General features: G+C 39.8%; 1 protein-coding gene across 1 annotated transcript in view; it reads left to right on the top strand.

The window, feature by feature from the left end:
* The window catches only part of ELK3 (ETS transcription factor ELK3), a 38,191-nt gene that overhangs the window by 1,157 nt on the left and 12,105 nt on the right, over positions 1-24,929 (top strand). Inside the window, exon 2 of the mRNA XM_008920244.3 lies at positions 17,045-17,253. Coding sequence (XP_008918492.1) covers positions 17,047-17,253 — 207 coding nt within the window. The 5' untranslated portion in view covers positions 17,045-17,046. The remainder of the gene's footprint in view (positions 1-17,044; positions 17,254-24,929) is intronic.

The raw sequence follows: 24,929 nt of genomic DNA, 5'->3' as shown, positions 1-24,929 counted from the left end.
CGCTGCGAGGCCGAGCGGGGCCGGCGAGGGCGTGGGGGGAGGGAGGGGAAGGCCCCTGCAGAAACTGCAGAAGGGGCTTTAAAAAGGGAAAAAAAAAAAAAAAGTGTCGGGAGAGTTTCTGGCTTGTCTGGAAACAGCAAGACTAATTGCCATGCGCTTCCGGTTTGAAACTGGCAGCAGACAACATCTTGAAAATGAGTCACTGCAGCTCACAAAGAAACTCTGTGGTTTTCTCCCTCTCAGGTTTATGTATTTGCTCCTTTTTACAGTTTCCTTTGTAGTCTTCTGCCTTCTCCCCGGCCCTTCCCCCCTCGGCTTTCCTTAGCCACCTCCTGCCCCTAGACCCCCTTGGCCGACGTGGATAGTTTCCACGACCAACTGAAAAGAAAAAAAAACAAAAAACAAAAAACAAAAAAATGTTTGTAAGGGAAGGAAAAAATAGAGACAGAGAGAAAGGGAGAGAAAGTGGAGAGTTGTTGTTGGATCTGGCTTTACTGAAGGTTAGAGGGACTCTGATGCTGCAGGGGGAAAAAGTTCCCTGAATTTTCCACTGGCTGCAGGAAGAGAGCCCATTTAGTCATGGCTAAGTAATGTCTGCACACACACCAACTAATCTCATTAGGAGTTTCCGTTCCCTAACACAGGAGGGTTTTGTGAAGCCCTGTCAGCCTTTCTAACGTTGCAGTTGAAAGGGAGACAAGTTACATCTTTATTTACTTACGTTTGTAGTACTAAGACAGTTTTATACAATGCAGCATCTTTTCGGTCATGAGGACTCCAACTTCAGAAGTCAATGGTTACATTTAATTTCTAGCAGAAAGTTGTGGTTTATCTCGTATTTTGCTCATATAGACTTTTCAATTATTTTGGATTAATGTAATTTATCCATAAATATTTCCATGGGGTGAAGCACATAAATGGGGTATGCAGAAGGCTGTGTTATGAGAAACATGTTCTATCCATCTGTGACAGTTGTATGTAACTGCAAGATTAAAAGACTTTTGAGCCAAGATACTGAGCTGATGGGCATATTTGAAAAGCGTATTCACTCACATAGCCTTCCTGTATTGGTGCTTTACATGTCTAATTTTGAAGAGATTTTGTACGTACCACTTTTCATTTAGTGGTTTGTGTAATTATTTCATGATGATTTATTTTCACAGCCGTCATGAAAGAAGTCCATGTTCAGAATTAGAAAGATTTTTGCCATGCCCCACCAAACTTTTTGCAGAAAAAAAAAAAGCCTGGAGCAAACAAAGAAAATGGATTCTTGCTTGCAAGTGGGTTTTAGCTAAAGGAAATGTCAATAAATGTGAATAAAATGGCATGTAACAGGAAATAACACTTAGCTACTTAATTGAATTATCATGTGATAGCATTAAACTAGCAAATATTATGCAAAAAAGTAGTACTTGCAGTATACCACGTGTTTACTTTTGAGGATCTTCAGTGTTTCCTGTACTTCCTATGTCCAAGTGGCACAGAAAAGTTCTTCATTAACATCACTTTACAGAGGACTTTTATTAGTGGATTAGTGACACAATCTCCAGACACACATGCCTCTTGATTTTCTAGCCAGGCAGTGAAGAATTTTTAGAACAGTGTACAAACCAGAAAATGCCTGATCTGTTTCAATCAAATCCAGTTATCATGAAGCAAGAGAATTTTTTCAGTTTTGTAGGTTTATTTCTTTTGTAAAAGTCTAAATTTTAGAGAAAGAGGTGCATTACTGGGCATAATGATCAAAAGTCTTTTGAATATATTATAGAACAATTAGTGTGATGTACAATAATAAACCTCTTACTGAAGAGTGTTTCCTAGCTCTTATTATCTCTCTTCAAAATATCGATATTTAATTGTCCACTTACTGCATTAAATATTGCTGGAATTTCAGTGTGCCATCTGCATGAAGCACACACATACATACATATGTACATATATATATATATGTAGTCTATCCATACAAATTTCATATATTGTGTTCACTCAATTTAAGTCTAAAACATCTTGATGTCCTACAGAAAAACAAATGTAGTAATAGTATTATGGTTGTGTGTTCTGTAAATTTGAAAGACTGAATGAGAAGTAGTCTGTAGATGTGTTAAAAAAACAACGGTTCCGTTTGAAATAGAAAAAAAAAAATCCAAATATCATATACTGCATGATAGTTTCCACTCAAATAATAAAAAAGTATTAAAGGCGTTTTTACTGTAAGTATGATTTTATTCTTTACTTCTTTTAATTTACAAAGCATAAAAGTGTATGAGAAGAATATATGTTGTCTGTTAAGTGTTCAGATACTATCATCTTTGCTTACATCTTGATTTTTCAAATCACCTCTGCGAGTTGTCCTAAAAAGAAAAAAATCTTCAGGTTTATATCCTTTCTGATATCGCTGACTCTACCTGGATGCAACATCTGAAATAAGCAACACGGTCTCAGGGAAGAAACTCAGCTACAGCTTTCCTTGTAACTGTTTATAATACTATGCACATGGACACTTTAATATGTAGAAACAAAAATGTATTTTGTTTTATTCATTAGCAGTTCTCACTGCTTACTGATTCACAATGGTTCTTTGCTCCTGTTACTTAATGTTACTTTATTAAACTTCAATCATGAAAAGAAATCAAATGTTTCACTCCAAAGACTGAGGTATTCCCTCTTTGCTGTGCAGAAAGTCCAATTATGTAAATTTTATCTACTCGTTGTAATGCCCTTCTTGGGTTGAAGGCATTCTTATGACAGAGGTATCCTTAGAGGCAGGTGTTATTAATCAAGTGATCACAAATACTGATTAAAAACTGGTTCTGAAGGACTTAGCACAGAATGAAAGTCAATTTGCAGGTTCACCAAGGTGCCTGGAGCTTGTTGCTTGCTCTGAGGCTCATATGTTTAAATGTAGGAAGGTAGGTATACATAAAATGGACATAGAGGTCCATCAGCTGTATAGAAAATACAAATCTTAGCCTTGGAAATGCAATGACATGACAACATGTTACTTCAGAAGAAAGAAACAGGTGCCAAAATAAACAGACATTTGGCTACTAAGGATAAAGGAGCACAGGATAAGAGTGGAAGCACCAACACGTGGTTATTTGTGATGCATGTGTTTATGAAAAAGTATTTTAGCTAATGTGTCTTGGTGACACCATGTAAACTTTGTAAGCTCATGTAGTTACCATTATCTCCGTGAGTGGTTCGCTGTCATAGTGCTAAATAATCTAAGAGAGTGAAGAACTGATAAATTAGCTACTACTTCCCGTAAAAGTTTGGCAGGTTGGACTCACTTGTGCAGTTGAGGTGATTTATCAGTCCCTGGTTTTCCTCTGGTGGAGGTGGGTCCAATGCTCAGCATGCTGTTGCTGGAGTCAATTTTGGAGCTGTGACACCGATTATAGGACAGTTAGCCTGGGCCAGTTTCAAAGAGTACTGTTGGTTTTGAGCTGCTGTCTATCTCTGGTAGCCACACCCAATGGTTCATGCCACAGGCTGTCACTGACGACCTGTCAAAGTCCTGTTGTGCTGTATATCCTGGGATTGATTCACCATGGCTTTCTCAGTGTTTCCCACAATAGGGAATCTCATAGTCTTGAATCATTAGGCAGATGTTTACTTTGTCTGTGGCTTGTTAAATGAATCAACGAGTATCTGGAGGCTGTTGAGAGCTCTTGAAAGACAGAATATGTCTGTTCTCATGTTGAAGTATTTTGTTGAATAATGAATGATTAAAGATTTAGTCACGATTTTGAGGGGAATGTCAAGGTGTAGGCACAGGAAGTCCAGCTCATCACACCACAAAATACAAGGCTTCATGGATGGAAACAAAGTAGATGAAGCACAAAGTAGCTCTCATCTGTGCACTTCACAAGAAGAAATTCATCTTTGTCCTTAAAACTTACTTTAAGTCATTGTGGTTTTATATGTCAGTAATTATATCAGAATTCAGGTTCTTAAGGGTTTGCTGTTAAGAGTGGATTTTAATTCAAAAGCTCTTTGAAGGACACATGCTGCTTTTATAAAAGCAAGAACTAAAGAAAACACCTGCCATAAGCATTAATATGAAAATATTACAGAGGCGCTACCTGCCACTTAATAAGTGTATAGTCTTTCTGCGTTTCTAATATTGTATGAATACTGTGGCAGGTTTTTGCAGTACTAAAAAAGTACACTGGAGCTGTTGATCTACTTAGTCAATGTAATTCATGGGCAGTGTCTCATATTGTGCTGAACAACTAAATATTTAAGTAATATTTTATATTGCAGTTAAGAACATCAGAGGCCAAATTTTTCCATGGCCTAGGCAGGTAATGAAATGATACATTTTTTTACTCTTATGGAGTTACAGTTTCCAGCACCTTGATTTTGGGCTGCTTAAGTAGCACTGCTGTGTTTACCAAGAGTAGCGGGGTTTGTCCTTTTTGTGTCTGTGGATCCATAATTATTTCTGAGCAGTTGTGCCTACTGTTGTAGTGCTGTGGTGCTTCTGCCTTGCCTTCAGGAGAAAGGTCCGTTGACCCCTGTGGGCATGGCCATGTGTTGAAAACTGCTCACCTGTATGATGACACCTATGAACTTTTTTTAAGATAAATACCAATCAAAATCAATGTAAAGAAAGGTTTCTGAAGACTATAACATGATCTCTCTACATCTGAGCAGTTAGATACAGCTCAGGATCTTCAGGAGAAGAATTTCTGTGGGAAGCTACACACTTTGTTTTGATCTTTTAAAGCACTTAGGCATGTATTTACTTTTGAGTGTGTCAGCACTTCTGTTAATGCACTGAGACCAACTGCATGCTGAATGTAACTAAGGCATTGGAGTAGCTTTTGCTTGCTCTTGCAAGGGTCCTCCTAGTCTTCCATAGCTTTACTTTACATTTTGCAGTGTCAGGATATACTGTCTGAACAATACTGGCTTCTCCCAGACCCATTTCAGGAGTCATTTCACACATCTGTGTCTCTGCTTGCCAATTTACTACTCATTATGTGAAGATTCAGAATATAACTTGAATGATCTTTGCAAATACTAGTTTACTACATATTAATGTTTTTTGGCTCTCATGCAAAAACCCTGTCTTAGTTTCTTGAGCTTTAAAGCATACAATTTTCTTACCTTTTGAATCCTAACTTGAAGATCATTTGAACTACTGTGAGAGGAAAACTTGCGTCTTACACATTGTCTTTTAGCTGTCATTAAATTATGTAATGAATCATTTGTAATTTTTATGATTCTTAACAATCATTCTAAATAAGTAAAAGCTTTCTAGGCACTAACCTAAGAATTAAGTCCCATTAATACAATTTTACAAGATGGGTCTTTTTCTGAAAACATTAATGAACCAGCAAAGATGTTGTGTAAGACACACTTCCCCAGTTGTACAAAAAAGAGTAGACTGGGATTATATACTTCATCTAAAGAATCTAAATGTTTTTAATCAAATGTCCTCCTGTAAGTTTCCCATCCTCATTTTGCAATAGCTGATAGTTCATCTGGAAAACAGATTTCTATTGTACATCCATTTGCCTCTAATGTGGGGACAGCACCTCTTTACTGTATATCTGTATATTTCTTCTTTTTGTTGTTGTTGTTGTTTGGGTTTTTTGGATGAAAATTGATCAAATGTATTTCAGTTTAAGCTTTTTGAAAAGGATGCTAATGACTGCTTTTGTTTTGAAATGTTTATATTGTGGTAATGTTTGAGAGGCCCTTGCTGTATCAAGTCACAATACAGCACAAAAAGTTTATAGACTGAAGTAGAACCATTATCTCTTCCCAGCAATTAACAGTAATTCATGAGAAGAAACAATCTTTAAAAAGCATTTAGAAAGTTAGAACAAATTCCTACTGCCACTCAGTTAGCGAAATCTGGAGAAAGTTGACTACCTTCAGAGAATTTCTTCCATGCTACACTAACATAGCTGAGATGGGAATGTGTGTTCAGATTTTAGATAGAGACCTCTGTGAAGTCCAGTGACTCAGAGCAGACTCAGAGCAACTGGTGTGTGTGGTTAGTTTAGCAAACTGTGAGTGTAGAATAGGGCTGGTATAGAAAGGATGTTTAGGAAGGACACTGGGGAGTATCCAAAGCAGGGCAATGCTGGTGAAGGGACTCGAGCACAGGCCCTATGAGGAGAGGCTGAGGGAGCTGGGGCTGTTTAGCCTGGAGAAGAGGAGGCTCAGGGGAGACCTCATCACTCTCTACAACTCTCTGAAAGGAGATTGGAGCCAGATGGGGGTTGGTCTCTTCTCCCAGGCAACCAGCAGTAGGACAAGAGGGCACCATCTTAAGCTCTGCCAGGGGAAGTTTAGGTTAGACATTAGAAAGACATTCTTTACAGAGAGTGATCAGACATTTGAATGGGCTGCCCAGGGAGGTGGTGGAGTCGCAGTCCCATGAGGTATTTAAGAAGAGATTGCATGTGGCACTTAATGCCATGGTCTAGTTGACAGGTGGCCTTGGGTCATGGACTGGACTTGATGATCTCAGAGGTCTTTTCCAACCTGATTGATTCTGTGATTCTGTAATCAGAATGACTGCAGCACTCCTTCAGTACTGCTGCTTCAGTGCTGAAATTCTGTGATGAAAACTATTCCAAACAGAGCAGTATCAAGGCTAGATTGATTCCCTGGAAGTAGGGTGCAATAATACTGACTGTGCAGTCTCATCCAAGTTGAGGAGAGGGAGCATTTTGTATACAGCAAAGTTTTCTGTAATCATTGAAATAATGTCCCATTTGTCTCTCATCCATAGTTTGCAGCAGCATAGTTTAAGCACACAGGACACAGGCAGTACAGGAGAGTAGCAGCCAGATCTTCTGTTGGCTGAAATCTCATGTATTCTATGGTACATTTTGTTGGATATTCCCATATTTAATGAACGATGTTAGGGGAAATGTGTAGGTGTGACCTGCAGGTTCTTGCTGGTGTAGTAGGCAAGTGAATAATGTCTGAAGGTAAGAATCTTTTAATTGGATTTTCGTTTAGCCAGTGCATGATAAACACACATATCAGAACTTTGATTAGCGCTGAGAAAGAAGAATAGCAGACCTTTGAGATTTTTACATGTAACAGTGATTCTTAATTTAGGTTTTTCCTATGACATAATAGCAGCATTTAAAGTGAAAAATACAGACCTTGACTAGTGCTGTGATTAGTTGCTCATTTTTTAGGACTAAAGAACTTACACTCTGACTCGTGCTCCAAGAACTACTGCAATAGCACTAATGTTTTGTGAACAAACTGTCCAGGTAAAATGACTCTATATATGTGGGTTACCATCCGCTGAACTGTGTTACACCATTTTCAGTGTCATGCTTTGACTGACTCCTTGCAACATGGCAATATACAGGTAAGCCGGTATGTTATTTAGTAGTTTAATGGCTCATTTTGCTAATCCAGCAAATTCTGAAAATTCAGCAATGTACATCGTAAGGAAAGCTCTGACTGTGAGTCTAAGCTGTGATGATCTTGCTGTGCTTCAGGTCTCATGAAAATTGCCAGCCCCCTTGGTTTGTCTGAACAGAACTCCAAAGACTCTTTCCTGTCCTTTTGGCCAGGTTCCTTTCTGCTCACAGTATAAAAAAAGACCTTTGTGTTTATCTAAGTTTTAGTCTAGGAAAAATCAGTGGCAAGGGGAAGATTAGTTTAAACATTTGAATATGAAATGTATTAAAGCAACATTTGAGACAGCAGATAGTATTAATACACCATTTAAAATATTAGGGCCACTAGCATAAGTTACAAAGCATTCAGTCTGCTATCACAAAATCGAAAATTTTAATATTTCAATTAAAGAAGAGAGTTCATATAAGGAAAAAGCATTTACATTTGAGAGTAATCATCACTTGATATGTCAAGTAAACTTTTAGAATGGCCACTGTTCCTGGAGGTTGTAACCTCTACCCTCTTTAGCTCTGGGACCGTCAGAAATTTTATACAGGACAGTCAAGTAATCATGACCTGTGTCCTATTGATGCCGACAAAAATGCAAGAGAAAGTCATATGGGAAAAATAAACATATAAGGCTGGCTTTGAAAGCAGGAGTCCCTTGGATTGCAGCATAGCGTGTTGCCAGCATGCCACAGATGTGCGCCACATGAGCAGACAGAAAGCAGTGCGAAGAGTCATTTTATGTCTGTCCCAAGGTGAACAGTTGGAGCCATTACGGATTTCTGTAGTTTCGTTTACAGCTCACTTTAGAAATAATTGAGCAGGTTATTTTTAAGCCTTTCACAGAGAAGCAAGTAGCCGTATTCCCTCCTGCTAAGGGTTGTCACTCCAGTGGGATTAAAACTGTTTCTTGAAGTGCATCCTTACAGAGAATATGAGTAGACTCGTGTTTTAAAGGCAGTGTCATCACACCTCTGCTTGGCAGGCAACCAGTCCTTTGTTGTATTAATTTAAGGGTTGCAGAACTTTCTTCCTTTGGACATCTGCCTCCGGCTTTCTCTGACTTAGTTAAGACAATTAAAAACTGCATACATTTTATTACCAAATCTACCTACAGAAAGCATTACTGGACATGTGTGTGAAGGCTTTCTTTTCTGCAGTGGAACTTGATGTAATTCCTTAATATTTTGCTAGATCTTGCTGCTGTCTCTTTTATGTTGCTCTTAACCACGGGAGGTTGTTTATTTTTTTAAATGTGCTGGGCCATAACAGTGGGTATTCTTGCTTGAGAAGGAGACCTTGTAGATTTTTACTGTAAATAATCTTTTAAATTAGAATTTAAAGTTAAGAGAAGACTAATATGCAGGAGTGGCAGAGTAGGCATACCTCACGTGGCTCTTTTAAGTATATTGGCTGGCAAAATCCTCTCTGCTTTTTTGGCACATCCTTAAACCAGTCCGGCTTTGTGTGGCAATATTACTGTAATTTTGCAGTAAATTGGAACTTTTGTGCTGGGGCACCCCTGTAGCTTTTTCTAATGTTTCCACTGGGTGGTGCTGCAGGAATTCCTTTTTTTTTTTTTTTCCACTTGAATCTGCATTTCCCAGAAAGACGCCTCTAAAATATAATAGGAGGAAGTCCTGATTTAGAAAGTTTTTGCAGTTTCAACACAATGGAAGGACTTGGAGGATGCTCTGACAGGAAATGTCCTGGTTGCTGGATGTGGAAAAATTACCGGCATTCTGTATCATACATATAGTCGGTTCTCTGAAGTGTCCTGGGTATGGGTTACACCACTAGTTTGATTTACTACCTTTACCAGAGAAAGTTCTGCATCAAATTAAATGAGGTATATTTACACATTTAGTTGTGAGCTTATTTTTTCAACCTCAATTAAATTAGCAGTAAGATCTCCTTTGATGTGTATTTGAAAACTTTGAGTAAACAAATGGATATTTGTTTTTCCTCCTTTCTGGCAGAATCACTAACTCTTCACCAACCACATCCTATTTATCACCCTTGAAGCATCTCTGTTGAGAAATAAAGTGTTAGGACTGACTCAGCCTTTTGCCTTGTTCATTCAAATGTTTCTGAGCAAACACTTGGGCAGATTTGGCAATTGTCTTTAACCTCTCATGATATATTCACTGTTATACGGATGAATTTTCATTGAAAAATGTTATGGCTGACAGATTTTTTGATTATTTTAGGAAAGTTTCTTTTATTGATTGCTACTCTTTTGCTTCTGTAATTAAATGCAAAACCAACGTGCTTCAATTTTTTATGGAAAGAAAAATTGTCCTAGAGGATTTATAAGCTGTTCAACTTTTCATACAGACTGTAGAACTATGTTTAGAATGCATATAGAGACTACCTTATTTCATATAAACTCTTTGATATTTGTTATTATGGAATGGAATTGTTTTGGTGATTTCCAACATGAGTTTTTAAAAAAACTCACATAACTGTTTATTTTCTAAGTATTAATATAATTTTACGTGCATTTAGTTAAGCAAAAATCTCTATTTCTAGTACTGAGAAATGATGGTTAAAAAAAATAATGTCAGAACAGTCACATTCTTGCACATGTTATTGCAGTAGTCCTCTCAAGGGTTAAAATGAACCTGAGACACTTAGAAAAATAAAACCAGAGCTGCTATTACAAACTGGGACAGATGTAGGAGGCCAGGTTTCCTGTGGCCCATTTTCCAGTTTCCTGGCTGCAACCTGCAGAAATAAAGGAAGCTGAATGCTAACGTGAATGAGAAATTTAACAATGCCCCGCGTCACGCTGCCCAGGGAAACGTGCTGGACAGAATTAGGATACAAAACCAGTACGTGGACATTCAAAAAGTATACACACGTTTTCCAGAGTAGTTGAAGTGGTAAAAAGAGGTGTCTGTTACTGAGAAATGCTGTGCGCTTGCAAAAGCACACGTGCTTGTAAAGGAAATGTAAGTGGAGGTGTGTGCCTGCTGTGATGGGGCATACAAAAAGGAGCTGAGTCTTTTGCAGCTGCTTTGGCTACAGAAGGAATCAGCAGTTTCTTCATATGCTAAGGGAAATAAATTTCCCTGCCCTGACTCAGCCTCTTAATTCTTTTCATGTACGTGTCTGATCACCATCTCTCTGTGACTACCTATAGGGCATAATGCTGGCTAACACCTTTTATGTCTTCTTGATTTAATTGATCTCCAGCTGGTTTTTTTTCAGCTGCTGAGTTCCTCAGACAGTTTGTCCCACTCAGTTGTCCCTCCTCTGCTCCAAGTCCCATGACGTGGTTTGTAGCTCAGACTTCCAGATGTTGTTCCTCTGCAGACCCTCTAAAGCAAAAGGGGCTGGTTTTGATCTTAATGCCTGGCAGATTCCTAGTTTTAGCCCTCAGAACTTGTTCATGTTGATTATCTGGGATCAGCAGTACACTTCTTTATTTTAGAAAGGCTATGGGGGAGCTAGCATAGAGTGGGAGAAAGAATCCAAGTAGGAAACCTGGACTTTGTGTGAGAACAGAACTATATTACAACTGTAACATAGTTGTATGGAAGCTAAGGACCTCTGCAGAAGTCATGAATGCTACAGAGCTGCTTTCCAGCTTTTTGCCCTTTTCATCTACCTTTTCCTGAGCAAGAGTCCTACAAAACTTAATGCCTCAAAGACTATCCTGCTTATCTCACAGTTCATGCCATAAATCTTTCTTAATACTGAGCTTTTTATTTAGCTAGATTTGTCTCTGAGCCTCCTGGTTTTCCACTGCCTGGATTTAAGGTGGCCTGCTTATTTGCTTTATTTCGCACAGCAGGTTAATGATTGTATTTTTTGACCTTAATGCCACTTTACTGACTGACATTTTTTCATATGGAATTTCATATGTATTGTCTTGGTAAAAACAAAAATTGTAGCGGCTCATCAGCACGTGTATTCTTGTGTCTTAACTATTTCTAGTGTAACATATGTAATGTTTTCATAATGTTTGTTCATGTTGGTAGAGGGCAGTCTCCATGCACTAAAGGGAGAGACAGTGTTTGGCATGTAAGCCCCTTGCTGAAATGAGGAATTTGGGTACCCCCTTTACAGGAGCATCCTCTCAGATGGAACACTTGCTGTGGATGTCTCTGTCCTTTTCTGTTATCCTCTTCGGGAGGAGCTTGTGGTTTTAACTTGGCTGCCGCTCCAAGTTTAGGCATTTTTGTTAGTACCTCAATTTGGTTGAAATAAATAGGAGCAGTATTATCAGCACAAATATCCTGCATTGCCTCCTTCTGGCATCAGTCCTGGACTTAAAATTTGGGGTGTGGAGAGCGTGTAGTATCACACTGATCGTGCAGTTGGTAGGCTTTATGGGGGGAAGCACACTGGAAGGAATGTAAATTGTTAATGCAGATGGTGTTAGTGTACTGTCACAGCCGCCTGAGAAATGGATTTTCAGAAAACTCAGTCCTGAAATATTGTTTTGCTGTCTTAACACAGCATTTCCAAATGTAATTCATTCTAACTGTGCCTGTGATTATTTGCATCAGCGGTGGATCAATGGAACTGATCAAAAAGTAAAATTACTAGGCTATCTAGGTCAGGTCAAATTTTGTTTCATGGCTTAGAAAACATCTTTGGCTGTCAAAGGCATTGTATAAGTATTTAAAAAATGGTAAGATTGCAAAATCAGATGTGTCAAAGTTAAAATAGATTAAAAAATTGACTTTTTTGTCTACATGAATTAGGCTTTCCATGACATAGAATATATGTTTCTAACATAGGTTGCCTTTCCCATTCTGTACCGTTGATGGATGTCACTATCTAAATAAGGGCTTACATAAAACTATTTTTCTTCTAATCCATGTAATTCAGTGTGTGGTTCCATGTATTATTTATTGCCCCGCCTTGAAGCTTGTACTGAGCACAGAAGTAACAGGAATTATTATTATTATTACCATTTAGTATTAATAAAGAGTTGAATGAAATGTGGTCACTGTAGGAAGTGACCACATCCTAACACCCTTTTCTGTCAAACTAAGGCAAGACACTGAATTCCCTTTGAGTCAGTAAAAATTCAAAAGAATTAGAGACTACATAAATGAAACTCAGTGTTTTCTGAAGATTTCCAACTCCTCTCAGTCATAATGTATAATGACTTTTAATACAGGTACCAGATTTTTGGTTAAATTTCATGTCTTCTAATACATCTGTCATGTGATTCCTTTGCTCCACCACTCAAATGAGGCACAAGTTAAGCCTTAGTACACTGTGTGGCCATGCTGTCCTCCCAAGAGGTTAGTTAATATGTTGTGGAACCCAAAAGGGTGCCTGTAGAGAAAGACAGGTTAATACTTTTATTGACCTGACTGGAAATGAAATGTTTTGCGTCAGTAAAAAAATCCTGTCACCGCAGAATCTTAGATTTTTTCTGTTGTCACAGGAAGAATGGGAATTGGTCATGGACAGAATGGGAGCTTCAGGCAAAGTTTATGAGAGAAGCCCTCCTGCTGAGTCACAGGGTGCAGAAAGGACCCCTTTGCTTTCTAAACTCCTCAGAGTCTAGGTATGGCTGGATCCAGTCTCAGCCACAGACTTTGTCAACAGTTTATTTCTATAGGATCATGTAGGTGTAATTAAACCTTTATACTAGATATAGTTATAGAAAAATAAATTATATATTATGATACCAGTTAGACAAAAAGATCTTAAATCAGGATTATTTACTACACAGTATAGAAGCTATAACTACTAGTGTAGTGCACTATTTTGAAGCAATATTGAAGTGATTATATTAAAGTTGGCAAAAAACAATTATTAAGTTACTCACTCATACCAACAATTGTGGGCAATTCTCTTGCTCTGCCTCAAGGAGTAACCTTGAGGGGCATCCCCACTCAAGAGACACACACTCCAAGAAGGAAAACCCTGCCCTTAAAAGGTATGACTGGACTTTTATAGTACAAAGTGATCAGATGTCTCCAGGCCAGCCGTGTCATCTCAGCAGCTTTAGGTAAGTTGTCTGGTTTCAGCATTATTCAAAACCAAAAGCAGCATGAAGCACCCCTCTCCATTCACCACTAACAGATTTGCAAACAGGGCATTGTTCTATTTGTTTTACCCCATTCCAGGCAGAGCATCCTGCTGTAACTATTCCCCTGCAAATCACATTTTACAGAATGGAAGTGAGATGCAAAGATTAACACCAGTTTACAGAATTTAAGGAATTTGAGGTTTTACTTCACCATATATGCTTAGCACAAGGCTTGTGTTAAATTTACAGCTGTGAATATTCAGTGCAACTCAGACCTGAACGCCTCAAGTTTGGTGCTTACAGGAGAAGAACCATACAATTAATAATCAGCTGAAAATGTAATTAGCATGATTTGCCTCATGTAGGAATCATACATATAGTTGCTATACCGGCAATATGGGAAGCTTTATGCAGGAACTCGGTGGCAGATGGAGGGATGAAGCACAAGGCAGCACTGAGCTGTTTTAATCTCATTTCTGTAGGGGCAGACTTAGGTCATACCCAGTAGAAGATTTATGCATATACCAACTAAGCACATCGATGCTGAATTCAGAGGTACACAAGTCCTTTATAAAGCCCATTCAGAGCCATTCACTTGGGAGAGTTGATGGTAAGGCAAGCAGGGTGGTGAGGAGCTGCCTAAATCTAATCCCACCACAGCCATCTGCCCTTGATCCAGCACCTGAAGTGACCCCCAGAGATTATGTGTGCATCTCAGCTGGCTGAAGAAATGAACCACTTTGAAAAAGGTGGCAGTAACCTTTTATGTAATAACCTGATGGAAGTCACATCTCCTTACTCACCAGGACATGTGATTTGTGCTGTGAGTAGTCCACTAGGATGATCTCGCCCAGGCTTGTGCTGTTCATGCATTTTACATTATGCCTATGGCTGAGTCACCTTGAGGCCCATGTTCAGTAGATAAAATCGAATCCCAAACTGTTTACATTTAACAAATGATAAGCATCAAAAAACAAGGCTCGTAATAGAAAGTGTAGTACAAAGTTAGCTGTAGTTACCCTATGAGTGTTCTTAGGCAGAGGTGAACTTAGGTAGAGGATGGAAGAGGCTGCAGCAAAATGCTCTTCCCTTTGAGTTCAGTTCCACCTAAACTCTCTCAAGAGCCACAATTGCTGATCATCTGAAGGAAGGTGTAGTTTAAGATCTGGATGAGAGAGTTGTGTCTCTGAGGCATTATACTGTTTTGGTTAATGATATAGTGCTGAAGTTTGTATTGGTGCTTCTATAATTCTCTTCCATCTTTATTTTCCTCAGCTGAAGTTCTACTGGCAGGTCTTTGTAGCATGGAACACCTGTACACAATTTAATGAAATTTTGAAGAAAGATATTTATAAGTTACTAATGATTTTCCAGGGCAAAAAAAGTTCCATTTGTGATTTCTTGTTTGGAAGTGTGGTATGATACAAGCTGAGATTGTGCAGGGTATCACTGCATAATACATGATATACAGAAACTAGGATTATTTTGAAGGAATATGGTTGTATATAACTACACTTTTTTAGCAAAGTAAATTGCAAAATTTATAAATATTAATTAGAAAGTATATATGATGTGTATCTGTGTATAGGGACACTTTATTATCTGTGAAGTTATAGATAAATCATCTGCGAAAGAGGTTAATACTTGCTCAGATGGTGTAGTTTAAAGGAACTTTTAAAGACTGTAAAGTGAGTAATTTTCAGATATATTTAATTCTAGCTATACTTTTTTTTTTCTTGCCTTACACTATGCGGAAAAAAATTTGTATGAAATTTGTATAATTTGTATTATATTTGAATAGAATTGCAGTGAAGCAAATGCAAACCTTTGAAAGTGCCAAACCATCCATACAGGCAGTTCTGTTTCAAGGATCCCTAACAGTCCTGGGAGTCCTCTAATGACCCTTGGAGGTGCTGTGTAGTTACTCTGTCATACAGCTGGGCATCAGGAATAGGTGTTTTTGTCCTTGTCATGCAGGCGGGATTCTCAGTTAATTAGGGAACTGAGGATTTTGCAGGGATAGTAAAACCATCATTAATTCTGCAAACCCTTGTTTGGCCAGTGTAGTTTGTAATTATTTGGACCAAAGCACAGCTCCAAATCCTGTTTTTCTGTAAAACTATTGACAGCGTTCTCTAGTATCATCAACTTGTTTTACACTAGTGAAGTTTATGTAGTTTATGTTTCTTTATACTAGTGAACCTTATGCACCGTGATTTCCTTTGTGCTGGGGCAGACCTGGAGAAGCAGCTGTTCCTGCAGCCGCCTGTTCCAGATAGTTGGAAGTCTTGTGCCCTCTTGTGGTCCTCACATCCAGGGAAGCGTCAGGCAGCAAGCCTGGCATCCTGTCCATGTCATCTGTTAGGGCACAAACAATAATGTATTGGTAAACAAAATAAGCAAAAATTGTGAGCTTGTCTAGATAAAAACAAAAATATCCATTGTTACATGCAGAGAGGTAGGTTAGGTAATAATTAGCCCCATTAGCACCATAGTCAACCCAGCAATACCAGCAATAAATCTGTGCAACATAACATGTCCAAATTAAGAATCAGAAGAAGCCAAGAAAAAATGATTTGAACCAATGTTAACATGCGAAGGCTAGGAGTGTTGAAAGTGGGTGAAAATTTATTTTTTTATTTCTCTAGTTTAAAAGGTCAATTTTAGCTGCATCTTCATTAAAATGATAAATTGTTATCAGTGATAACAATCCCAGATTTTAAGTTGTGATTTTTAAGCAGTTCGAATATAGCTAGTCTTCAGTTTATCCTTCTATTGCAGTGCCTGAACAAAAGGTTTATTCTAGGAAGGGCTCAGTAGCACAGGCAGTTAGCAGAGAAAAAAAATATTCAAACAACCTTAGACGTGAGACTCAGGCACTGTTAAAAATATTCCTCCAATATAGTTCTCAGCGGTACCTATGATAATAAAAGATCCCTGTTAGAGAGAGGTTCAGGGTAAATATCACTTATTTTACTGCACTTAAGGGTACTGAACTTTCAGCATTCCTGACAGATAAAGAATATCTTTTGAGCTATTTGAATTGGCAAACAGAAGCAGCAAGAGTAATTTCAGGCCCTGGAAAAAACAAAATAGGCAAAGGCTATATGATACTGGGAAGACAAGTGTGTGTGGTGGGAGGGGGGAATGAGTGTGGTTTCTGGTCCTCTAATTAAAGGCAACTGCTCTGGTCTTCCCTCGTCCGCCCCTTTTTCACAGTGACGTACCTGAACAAGTTCATTATACTCCCCATGACAGTAAAGAGCAGGTTTTCAGTCCCATTTCAGTGGATAGTTACATCAAGTCTTTCTCCTTCTCCCATATGTTCCTTTGAAGTGTAATTGCATACATTGAATGGAAGACACCAACTGGAGATGACCTTGTACCACATGAACTATGTGGGCAGTGCTTTTCTAAATACTTCCTCTATTTTATGTGTTGCTTCAGAAAATAGCAGTGGGAAAAAATACTGAAAGAGGAGTGGAAGACCTGTAGGTTTTGTGGATGTTTGGTTGTAAATTATATAGTAGCTTCCCTTTTCTCAATTACCTGGGATGACTCCTACACAGAGCTTATTACTGAAACGAGTGTTGGGTGGAACACTTGCTCCCAGATGTTTTTCACACTGTTGCTCTCCTTTGTCCTTTGTAGGTATGGAGAGTGCAATCACACTGTGGCAGTTCCTTTTGCAGTTGCTGCTAGACCAGAAACATGAGCACCTGATTTGCTGGACGTCTAATGATGGCGAATTCAAGCTACTCAAGGCAGAAGAAGTGGCTAAGCTGTGGGGACTCAGAAAAAACAAAACTAATATGAATTATGACAAGCTGAGCCGAGCGCTCAGATACTATTATGACAAGGTAAATTTTGTTATTCTCATGCAAACTAAGAAAATTGAAACACTACCAGTTAATATTTCTCCTCTCAGTGGAAGCTATTCAGAAGTTCCTCTAACTAGTCTTTACAACAGACAACAGTATTGAATGTGATCACAGTGGAGATAAGAGGTTAAAAGATGCACAGGAAAACACTGTACATCCTGTTTCCTGAGGAGGGGAGTTTTGACCTGGGTTTACACTTACTGATGCTTTTATGTGTTTATGCATTTGGCTGCCCAATATTTTCTGTAGCTTTTGACAACAATAAAATAACTGTTGATAACGGAGAACTGCTTGATTATTAGAGCCTGCATAAGATCTTCTGGAATGGTAGAAAGCAGGAATTCTGCAATGCAGCAGGCAAAATGGCAGCTTTACTAGCAAGTATTGCCTGAGTCAGAAACAAGGAAAAAAACAAACAACCCAACAGCATAGAGGGTGGGGTTGTGTTTTCATGGGACACATTTTTTGGACCATAGAACCTGCTGACCAGTGTTTTAGCTAGTCTTACCTGAGCCTTTTGGTATATCTTTACTGCAATTGTATTAGCTGGAAATACAATGCTGAAACACTTCTACAGTTGTGACAGTGCAGTATTTCCTCAGCAGGATCTCATTGTAACTATTCCTCTGGTAATGCTCGGTGTTTCTAGGAGTTTGCAAATTTTCTACTATATCACTTTAGGACAAAATCTGACTTAGCTTCAACACTAGTCTAAATTACATGTTTCTGTCATTTAATTAGCAGCAATATATATGAAAGAGCACTAATGTGATGTCTTACTGGATGAAGGTGCAGAATGAGAGTAGCAAGCAGGGAAAGGTGGCTGGTGAGATGGTGGGTGTCAGAGCAGTGATATGTTTGGGTTTGTTTCTCAAGGTAGTAGTCTCATGCTGAGCTCACCTCAGCTGAAGACTCTACTTGCTGTAGAATGTTAAATTTACTCTCACTTCAGAACTTATCTTCCGGGTATCTCAAGTTAAAATAGTGAAACGTGCTGTGATATGGGTTTCTTCATCCAATTTTTCTCCCTTACTAAATCTAATGGATTTTGGCCCTCCTCCACAGATACATCTGTTGGGGTTTGATAGAACTAGTAAGACCTTAACTAGCTGGCAAGCTGTGGATTTTTTGTGCACTCTTGGAAACTGGTTACAGGTAGTTAGATAGGCATGCACTTAGTGCAGAGCTGTTAGCTATTGGCAGCTCCATTTTCAACTTCTTTATTTAAAACTGTAATCTGAAATAATAACATATGAACATAGTAATCTGGAATTAGTTAGATTGTTCTATTTGCTTCTGAATATCAGACATCATGAGCATGCCCACAATTTAGAAGAGGTCAATAGAGGTTGCTGGTAGCTAGCACCTCTGAAAATAAAATTTCTGCAGTATAGTGGGGTTCATAAGATCACTGTCACTGTCCTTCACTTTGACATTTAGTCCTTGGTCTTATTCTTGAGCATGAAGCAAGGTGACGACAGTACAACAGAGAATGCCAAAATGAGAACAGGGAGTAGCCAGGATATGTATTAGATTGCTATAACAGATACTGAAAGGAAATCTCTCAGATATGTCAAGATACTAGAAGGAAAAAATTATAGAACACAGGTACACAAATCTTGTAGAACGCAAATCTTGCATATTCACCTTTCTCAATTTTAGACTCCAGTAAATTCAAGGAGTTTCCAAACTGTTTCTCTAGCCTTTTTTGGATGAACATTATATTGCTTTTACTTACCAATATTAATTTTTTTCAGGATTAGTTCCCCTTAAATGGATATTTTTTAAAATATATCTAAATTCTAAATTACTAGGTTTTACTATTTCCTATATTCTTGTAGATTAAATATTAAAAAGAAAGACTTTTACAGATTTTGTATACTAAAAAGGAAAACTTTATAGCCATGCTTAGTGGTCTGTTCTCATCTTGATTTTCAGAAAAGGCGGTGATATGAGATTACGCAGTGAGTAACACCAGTGTCCAGCACAGTTATGGCATGCTTGCTGCCTGCACAAGGCAGAGGAAACTAGATATTGTTTCTGGACTGAGCTCAGAGTACTGTTGTCATGCATTATTTGTAGTGCACTAATTCTTGAAGGGCACAGTTGGGCTGGGTGTTATGCAGTCAAACACAGCAACCAAAATCATGTTGACTGCAAATTAACTATGAACAATTTGATGATCAGACTTTTCATTACTCACAAGGACTCCTTTTTTAGTTTCAGATTTAGAGCTGTTAGTGTTTTGTCCACTAGAAGTCAGATTTTCCCACTTAACGTGTTTCAAAGGTGGCCTGACTGAGGCACAAAAGGATTCAGCGAGGACAGTGCAGTGGCTGTTCTGAGCAGTTGGTATGATGAATTCTCCTTAGCTAAGTGCTAAAAAGGCTTCTGCTCAGCATGGGGAAGCTCACTTCATTACATTGCTCCAACCCCTCCGATTATAAACTTGACTGGGATCAATGGAGACAGAGTGCCTGCTGGTGCATGAACAGCATAGCCAGGCAGAGCCCAAATATGCAGTTACTGACTGAACAGACATGGCTTTAAAACAAAGGACCAGATCTCTTCAAATTAATGGAATATAATGGCTCCTTACTTGAGATTCCCTTGCTTCTTTTAAGCTTTAACTTTTTTCTTAACCCCTCTTCTGTTTTCAGTTCCCCCCTCCCAGCACACATATACCTTTGTCATCTGTTTTGTCTCTGCTCATGCAGCATCTGCCAGAGTGGCTGTACAGTTTCTTCATCAGGGCTGTGGCTGAGGCAATTGCTTGCTGTTCCTACAGCTGCTTTCTTGGATTGTGCACTCTCTTCTGTCTGACAGTTTTATCTAAGTGTGGCACAAGGATTTTGGCCATTTTTCCAGGAGTTCTGCGGCCCAATGGAGGTCATAGCTCCTGGATGTGTTATGATCAGGGTTTGAACCCCAAACCAAACCTATGGCTGAAACTCCTATTCAAACTGAAGGAGTAACTCCTTTAGTTGAAAACAATGGGTGCTTCTCACTCTCTGTGTGGATATAGTGTGTTGTGTCCTGTAGGCTCCCAGACAGTAGAAAAAGGTGGATTACTGGGGGAGTGCCAAGGGACAGGGCAACTTCTGTGGGTTTTGAAGTGTGAGAGATACTGGCATAAGATAGTAATGAATCCTAGTAGACTGGCAGCGAGTGCTCAGCAGTGGGTTCAGTCCTAAACACTTCCTCTGCCTTCAGTTCAGTCTACCCTGCATAGCACAGAAGGGAAGAAGTTGTGAAGGGAAGGAAAGGCTCCTTGACATTCTTTTTTCCCCTCTGCAACAAAAGCGGAAGGGCTGGTGAGATGAAAGAGCCTCTCAGACATCTGTGCTCTTCTCCCCAGGACCATTCACCAATTTGTGGGATAAACCAAGAGCAGTCTAGACTCTGAGGTAGCTTTAAGGAGCCTTCTGAGATCCTTGTTTCCTTCTTAGCTGTTGGCAGTGATGGATATGTTGGCAGCTGGATGTGCTGGGGCAAATGGTTTGCACACTGAGCAAATGGGATAGACAAGGGAGTGGCAGCAGGAAAGACAAGAGGCAGAACTCTGGACAAGACTCGGTTTGCCTTGTGGAATTATCGACAGGGACTTCTTTACCTATAACCCAAGTGATCTGGCAGCATGTGAGTTTGAGACAAAGGGCAGTGATTTTTTAGAAATGATGGACACAAGCTGTCCATCCAAGGCACATGGGCTGGACCTTTCCTTCTTGACTGCCCTCTCCTCCTAATGCATACAGCTGACACTGAGCTAATGCTTCATGGTCTGTCTTTGGAATTATTCACCATGGAGAAATAAAAACTGATTACTGGATAAATGGGGGTTTATGAGCTCTGCATTTTGCTTGGGGGGAACACTGGCTTGTTAAAATTCATCATCTGATTCATCTGAACTTAAAAGTAAATTAATTCCAGTACTGGAGAAAAATAACACAACTGGGACAAGTTCCTTAGCCTGGCTTTGAAAACAAGCATGACATGCTGTTGAGGCTGATGGCTAGATTTATGCTAAATTCACATAAAAAGCACCCCAGGAAATGTAGAGTATGGCATGTCTTGATTGTAATTTGCTTCCATGATTATGGTTGCTAAAGGTTTGTAGATAATCTGAAGATTCCATTTCCTGTTTCATTTGTTACCCAAATTCTGCCCCCCCCTTATTTCTATTTAATGCATTTCCCCTGTTGCTTCAACAGAACAGCAGAACAGATGACAGATAGTGCTGGCCTCCTGCACTCTCTCTACCTACAGCTTGTGTCCATCACGTCACACACTTCTGCTGCTTAGAAATCCCTTTCGATGCTTTTAGGGAACAAAACCTTTCGATGCCATTCCCACACAGAGCACTTTAGTTTGATATGAAGAGTAAAATACTTTTATAAATAGGGTTAGTAAATTTCTTTTTGTTCAAGTTGCCCGTTACTTTGTTTTTCTGATAGTTATAATGGCAGATATCTTTTGGAAGTCTCTAAGGGCTTCAGGGCTACTAAAAGTCCCCATGAATATTTCAAGATGAGAACACAAGAGGGAACCTAGTGAGTTTTTCCCATGAGGGTTTTTTATTGAGGGAAGGAGGGCAAATCCAGGAAATTACATGCAGATACCGACTTTAATAGGATGTAGCAGTTATGGAAGTCAAGCCCTCAGAAGTTAGGAAATACAAGAATCACAGTTCCCTGGGTAACCTTAATGTTTGCATGAGTTATGCTGCATCTTTAATTACACAGCCACATACTGTTGTGATGAGCAGCTATTCAATAATTTTGCATCCTCTCTGAACAGTATGTGGCCCCAGGCTTTATACTCAGTGAGTGTTATTCAGTCTGTTTCAGTTTTAGTTTCAGTTAAAGGCTGCCCACTTGTTTAGATGGATTGGCAGTATGATGTATTGTATATAAATAATAAGGCTGCTTCATGATGGTGCAGGGAACAGAGCTGCTCGGGTGCCCTCAAGATTCAGGGGTGTCCAGCACATTCGCTCCCCTCCTATAACAGGTCAAACCCAGTATCCTGGTTACTAGTTCCTATTTTTAATGCTCAAGTGTGTGTGGCAGCATGGAAGACTTGTTTTGGGAAGAGGGTCCTTTTCTTGTCTGCTTACAGAACTTCAGGATATAAAGTGATAATGGAAACTATTATTTTGCTTTTGGCAAGGTTTTCTTTTAAGATAGCGCAGGGGAAATAGAATCCTGCAAAGAAACAATAGCAGTGTGACGGTGCTAGAGTGCTGGCTATTCCTTTTGTAATGGCACAAGTCAGACGTGTTACGAGGAAATACTTGAAGGAGCATTAGAAAATACCTTTGTGGAAAACTGGAAGGTGCTTCTTTTGAGAGTGATGTGTGGAAGTCAAGAAAGTGCTCGACTGAAATGGCATAAAGGTGGTTATATTGTGCTGTATGGAGAGATGGGAGTAAAGAGTAAAGAATTTGATACTCAGTAAGAGGTGATGGGTAGAGAAGAAAAACCAAGAACACTTGCCTTGAAAAGAGTCATAAAATTGCTCATGTTTGATGTGAGAGGAAAGGGATGTCCAGTGAACTGCAGTAGAGAGAGCAGAGACCCTGGCCAAAGGTGCCAGCCAGAGAAATGGCCTTTGTCTTCTAGATGGAGGTGGGTGAGGAAAGACCAAAATACAGCTAAATGAGAGCCTTGATCTTCCAAAGGTCAGTATAGGTGCCCAGTGTAGTGGCACCTGTGCCTCCATCAAAAATTTCACAAATCCAGCTTCTACACACATGGTATAATAAGCATAACTGCATAGTCTATGATGTTAGCAGAATCTGCCTGCCTGCACATGCTGATATGGGCACACCCCCATCTTTCAGAACAAACCATGCAGCTACAGGTACCTCCTGCCAGCTTACGCGCTTCAGACGCTGGAGTTTGAGCAGCCCTCTCTCTGGGTAGGGATCCCAATAGCTGGAAGCAGCCTGGACAGAGTCCTGTGAGGAATTTGTAGCCTAAGTGTCCCTACACGTGTTGCATCCCTCGGTACCCTTGGAGCTAGGGAACTTGCAACACATCCCAGTGGAAGTTATGAGCAGCAGCTACAGCTGTGGTCTTTCTTCTTTCCTGAGCAGGGATGTTTAGTACTTACAGACAAGTTCATCCTGCTCTGCCACAAATTTTGAGATCTCAGGCACCCTGATTATATGTCACCTCCTAGGAGGAGAGAAAAGTCCCAATCTGGTCTTCCTGCTCCTGAGACCCCTCATTAGTCTGAACTTCAACTAGAAGGTGGATCCCATTTCTCAGCTCAGTTTCCTGAGTGGCTCCTGCCAGCAAACTTGCTAGCTAAGAGCTTTGAGCCAAGCCACTAACATCCTTCAGTCACACTGGTAGTATAGTTACACCTTTGCTCTAAATGGCTCAAACAGGGAACAGGAGTCAGAGCTGATGAAAATAAAACACAAACACATGATAGATTTCAGGAGGGCTTCCAAAAGTAGTAGTGCATATGTATAGCTGACACAAATACCCCCACAGTATAGTCTAGTTTAAGCTGCAGGGTGAACCAGGCCACTGAGCCTTTGGCATCCAGCTCAGCCAGCTGTTCTGTGGAGGACAGGGAGAGACCTATTTGTCCAGGTGGTGATTCAGAGCTCTTGGGTGAGGCTGTCTTTGGAGGGGCTCATGAAGCAAGTGCCTGAAATGCTGGTGTGTGAATAAGCCTGAGCTCCCTAACACGGCTGATGAGCTGGAGCAAACACTGGGGAGGGCTCTACCCAGCTTTCAAAGAACTTTTCAATGGGGTGGCATGGTCATGTTTCCTGTAGTCACTGTTTTGCAGACTGGAGACAGAGGAGAGGAAGTGTAAAGAACAGTCAAGAAGTCAACAGAAAAGGGGTATTCCTGCTCCCTGCCCTCTCTCTGAGTGTGCAAGAGCACTGTCTCTTGGTAAGATTTTTTTTTAAGCTGTTGGACTGGAGCCCCTGCTCCTGGCGTGGTTGCCCATTTCTCCTCCCCAGCTGCACGGCCCCAGCCTTCCCCAGCTCCCAGCAGCCCTGGCTGGCAGCCACTAGCACTCATTGCAAGCCTGCTCATGAGGGAATTTACCTAGAAAATTCAAACAACAACAAAAAAAGGGGCTGTGTGCACATATACTGACTCTCCTGCTACCAAGCAAGTGTCTAGTCTTCCTGCAAATGCAGTCCTTCATATAAGGAAGCATTCTTTGCCCTTTCAAACTGAGGGAGGAAAACCCCTTCTTGTCATGGTGCCTGTCACTGTCTTTTGAGGTTTGAACCATCACAGTTCAGAATGATTCTGACAGATCACTGAGGTGATGGTAGAAATAAGCTGCTTTTTACCTTCACTTCAATTATTTGTCAAAAAAATATAAGAAAGTGAGTGGCATTTCAGAGGCACTTCATTAATTTGTGTCCTTTTTTCTCTTGCACACTGATGGAGATTTCCTCAGGCTACACATTTAAGAGAAGCCTGCAAAGTGCTTGAGGGATCTGCACTTGAATCCTTTTCATCTCCAGCCATCGTTAAGTGGGTCTTTGCTGCAGGCTGGTGGAGTCAGAGGAGAGACACTGCAACCTTCTTAAAATATAACTACATTTAATAATAACAAAGGAAGTATAAACTCACCATCCTGTTCAGTTTCTTTTTATAGCAATGTTCCCCCTTTTC

The sequence above is a fragment of the Manacus vitellinus genome, unplaced genomic scaffold (genome assembly GCF_001715985.3).
Source record: "Manacus vitellinus isolate BGI_N305 unplaced genomic scaffold, ASM171598v3 scaffold_5_pilon, whole genome shotgun sequence".
NCBI classification, from domain to species: Eukaryota; Metazoa; Chordata; class Aves; order Passeriformes; family Pipridae; genus Manacus; species Manacus vitellinus.
Note: the sequence above shows the minus strand (reverse complement) of the source record. Positions and strands in the feature narration are given on the sequence as shown.